Source organism: Poromitra crassiceps, assembly GCF_964638095.1.
Source record: "Poromitra crassiceps genome assembly, chromosome: 10".
NCBI classification, from domain to species: domain Eukaryota; kingdom Metazoa; phylum Chordata; class Actinopteri; order Beryciformes; family Melamphaidae; genus Poromitra; species Poromitra crassiceps.
Genome location: NC_139631.1, coordinates 43,555,259 through 43,559,611, shown reverse-complemented (window position 1 = coordinate 43,559,611; position 4,353 = coordinate 43,555,259). Strand labels below are relative to the sequence as shown.

Below are 4,353 nucleotides of genomic sequence, written 5' to 3'. Positions count from 1 at the left end.
GGATCGTGTCAAATGTAACCACACGGGGCACTAGCCCGCTCAATCAGCTCATCTGATCTGACAGCTCGCTGGAAAAGAATCCTCTTCTTCTCCTCGGAATCCTGTGTGGGGAATGAAACTCAGCTTATTTGTGCATCTGAAGGTTTCAGTAGGATCAAATGCAACAAACGGATCATATCAGAATCCTCAATTGCTTCAAATTAAAACACAAAGTTTGACGAAAAAAACGGCTATTTGTCTAGAAACAAACACTTCTTCTTCTTCTACAGTCAGGGGCTGTGGCGGCCCCTTGAAAAAGACCCATAGAAGAAGACGTTTCTTCACTCCTCTATGAGAGTAAACTGAATATCTTTGGGTTGTGGACAAAACAAGACATTTGATGATGTCATCTTGGGCTTTGGGAAACACTGAACGGCATTTTTCACCATTTGGTTGTTTTTTTATAGACCAAACAACTAATAGATTAGTGAGTAAATAATCAACAGTTCAATCGACAAGGAATATCATCATTAGTTGTAGCAGTGACGTGACTTGAGTCCTAGTCATGTGACTCAAGTCCCCGCCTCTATACAAATGAGAAACAAACATGGCCGCCCTGCCGCTCATCAGGTTGATTTAACCCCTTCCCCTCCTGTTGTCTCGCCAGGGTCCAACGCCGCCAAGTCTGTCTATTTCCCAGCATCCTCGAGGACCGGCCTCGCCAGGGTGAGTACTGATGGACAGAACCCTCCAATCACAGCCAGCGTTACATGGGACGATGATGATAATAATTACGATGAGAACTGTGTGTGTGTGTGTGTGTGTGTGTGTGTGTGTGTGTGTGTGTGTGTGTGTGTGTGTGTGTGTGTGTGCGTGCGTGTGTAGCTCCAGTCAGCAGAGTTCAGCTCCTCTGATAAAGGATGTGCAGGTATGAAGAGAAACGAGATGAAAATGTTCTGAATATTAAACAGATTTCTGCTGTTTCACTCTGTTTATACTGAAATATCACAATTAATATTTAGCAAATTTACTATGTGACTGTGGTATAACCTCTCTCTCTCTCTCTCTCTCTCTCTCTCTCTCTCTCTGTCTGTCTCTACAGGACTTCAGGTAAAGTCAAAATGTTTTCACCACCTTCCCATGTAAAGATTATTAACAACTTAAAGATGATTGATCAGTGGACATCTGGGTAGTGCAGCGGTAGATTCCCTGCCTACCAGCACGAGGGTCGCAGGTTCGAGCCCCCGTGTTGCCTCGGGCTTTGTGTCTGCGGGTGGGAAGCCAGATTGAGGGTATGAGTCCTGCTTGCTGCACTAGCGCCTCCTCTGGTCGGTTGAGGAGCCTGTTCGGGTGCGGGGGAGGGGAACTGGGGAGAATAGCGTGATGCTCCCAAGCGTTACACCCTGCCAGTGAAACTCAGGTGAAAAGAAATAGCTGACGACTGCACATGTATCGGAGGAAGCATGTGCTAGTCTACAACTCTCCTCAGATCGACAGAGGGGCTGGAGCAACAACTGAGACAGCAGGGGGAATTGTCCAGGTACAATTGGGGAGAAAATAGGATTAAAAAAAATAGAAAATGATTGATTGATTGATTGATTGATTGATTGATTGATCGATCAGATATGAGTCACAGTAATGATGTGCGATGTGTGTTGACTTCTTTGTGTGTGTCTGTGTGTATGCATGTCTATTTGAACGTATGTGCGTGTGTGTGCATGTGCGTGCGTGTGCGTGCGTGCGTGCGTGTGCACGCGCGTGTGTGTGTGTGTGTGTGTGTGTGTGTGTGTGCGCACGTGCACGCGTGTGTGTGCGTGTGTGTGTGTGTGGGTGGTGCAGAACGGAGACTCCAGAATGGACAGAGGGACATCTCTGCCCAGCATGTTGGAGCAGAAGGTAACAAAATCATACGGTACTACTATACCTTTTGGATCATATTATGTCCGACAGATTAGCAGGCATATCAATCACAGAGCAGATGACAGAAATCCACACAGTAACCTGGTCAGCAGTCCTCTGATCTCTGATCAAACCTCCAGCTCAGGCCCGGTTTTACAGGGGTGCAAAAGCACGCATTGCACCCTTATTTTAATTAGTAGAGAAGGAGCCAGCACTCAAAGATGTCCTTTTGAGGGTTTTTATTCCTGTTGCAACCACAACGTTGTGGTTGCAACAGGAATAAAAACTACTGCTTACTAGAAACTCTTGTGCCGTGCACCTAAGACTTTATTTACGTGGGGTGGCAATGTATGTGCCAAAAAAGTGAGCGCTTGCCTTTGTTACATCGCCCAAAGGCCGCCAGTCAAAATAGTGGCCGCACCGTCGCACTAACATTACACTGTGGATGATTTTACAAGTGGCATTCAAGTCATATCTGTTTTCAATGTATTTCTCCCCACAAAAGTTAGGCTATATGTCTCGATATAGGCTGATGCAACTCTTGCATTTTTACATAGCCTACAAGACAGACAGGTCGGGAGGAAAATAAACCATTCAAGCCGTTTGCAGCACTTGAGGAAACCGTGAGTTTGCTCGTTTAATTCGTTGATATAAGCGATTGCCCGAACGATTAATTAATTAATAGGCTACATGAACGTTAGCGGGTACTTTAGCCTATGCAGTAGGCTAAAGTAGTAGGCTATCATCTCCTTGTTGCATTTTTAAACTGGCAGATGGGGGAGAAAGAAACGATTCAACATTTACTTGTTTACTCACCTAATTTGGCTCTCTTCCAAATAATCCAGCCACGTAACTACGTCCATTCATGAAATGATTAAATAGCACAGGGACATTAATGGTTTGTAAAGTGCCATTTAAACCACCCGCCCACTCAGACATACAGTACATGATCCGGAACATGAGCTGCCGGTGTTAAACAACAGCCGCTTTCCCAACGATGTGGATCCTGTACTAGGGGCTCAGATGGTCATGATCCGCACTCGCGGGAGTGCGCATAAGGCGGCTAATTGTTTCTAAACATGCAGGCCGACCGGCAAGCAGCTGGTCATAATCCAGATTTCACTGCATGTTTAGAAGGGGCTATAAACAAGGCATTGCTGTGCCGTGCCGTACCAGCAGCTGCCCAGAATAGAATGCTTTGCAAGATGGCTCGTTTATTCCAATGGAAGTTCTTCACCTTCTCAATACCCGATCGGAGTCACTGCCCAATGTGAGTCGCATACGTGCACTGTCGCTGGCCGAACCCGGTCTGAGTCTCATTTGACGACGTTAGCTGCTAGCTAGCTTTGTTGGACCTATTGAAAGGAAGTAGTATCTAGTTATGGAATGAAATCGTCTCAGCGCCAGACCCGTGAGAGTTCTTACGCTGATAGACTACGTTAGCTACCCTAACTACTACTATTACTGCATGCTGCAGATCTCTCTTGGTCTTCTTCCTCCAAACTGGTGTCAGAATCCTGCACAGTGATTGTCTGTCTGTCTGTCTGTCTGTCTGTCTGTCTGTCTGTCTGTCTGTCTGACTGATTAGTTGATTGGTTTGTTGATTGGTTGGTTGTCTCTGCAGATCTTCCCCTATGAGATGTTGGTGGTGACTCACAGAGGAAGAAGCAAACTGCCTCCTGAGGTCGACCGGACCAGACTGGAGGTAACACGCTTCACTCTGAACCTGAAAGCTTAACGCTCCAAGTACATTTCTTGAAAGAAGTGTGTCAATATGATGAAACAAGACAGAGGAAGACAGCTGATGCAAGACAATTAGAGACTAAATGACCTGCTAAGACGGATGTTTTTCCACTGTCTGTCTGTCTGTCTGTCTGTCTGTCTGTCTGTCTGTCTGTCTGTCTGTCTGTCTGTCCCCTACTGTAGAGACACCTGTCCCCTGAGCAGTTCCTCGATCTGTTTGGGGTACCCATCGAGGAGTTCAACCGCCTCTCTCTCTGGAAGAGGAACAACCTGAAGAAGAAGGTCTCGCTCTTCTAACGACCCAAGGACCACGTCCCCCACAATCCCCTGCTCTTCCTGGATGGCCACACCGGGGCGATCCTGAAACACCAGAGACTCCGAACACGTCGGCATCGTCGGCATATCAGCGGCACCGCAGGTCGCTCTAATCATTCAGACTGAACTCCAGACGTTCAGCAGAAGTTTCTGGAAGTGCCCAGGCTGAAATATGCTGTCGCCTCTTTGCTGACCTGCCGCAGCGGGTCACAGAAATAACGTGAAATGAGCTCGACTTGTAAACACCAAATGACGTTTTGGAGGCACGTAAAATGCTAAAATTCCGTTTTCCCTGAAGGAGACACGACTTTAAGCAGCTCAGTGACGGTCAGGTGTTGTGGTTGCGCGCCGGATGGCATACGAGTCTGATTTCAGTTGCCAGCTTTTACAAAATACATTTCTACCAAATTTAAAGCT

At 46.7% G+C, this 4,353-nt stretch overlaps 1 protein-coding gene across 1 annotated transcript in view; it reads left to right on the top strand.

The window, feature by feature from the left end:
* LOC310784460 (dematin-like) overlaps window positions 1–3,918 on the top strand; it is a gene marked incomplete at both ends in the record, with an annotated part of 20,519 nt that extends 16,601 nt beyond the window's left edge. The window contains 5 exons of the mRNA XM_083645452.1: window positions 647–705; window positions 865–907; window positions 1,802–1,875; window positions 3,503–3,583; window positions 3,805–3,918. Coding sequence (XP_083501578.1) covers window positions 647–705; window positions 865–907; window positions 1,802–1,875; window positions 3,503–3,583; window positions 3,805–3,918 — 371 coding nt within the window. The remainder of the gene's footprint in view (window positions 1–646; window positions 706–864; window positions 908–1,801; window positions 1,876–3,502; window positions 3,584–3,804) is intronic.
* Window positions 3,919–4,353: the final 435 nt, after the last annotated feature.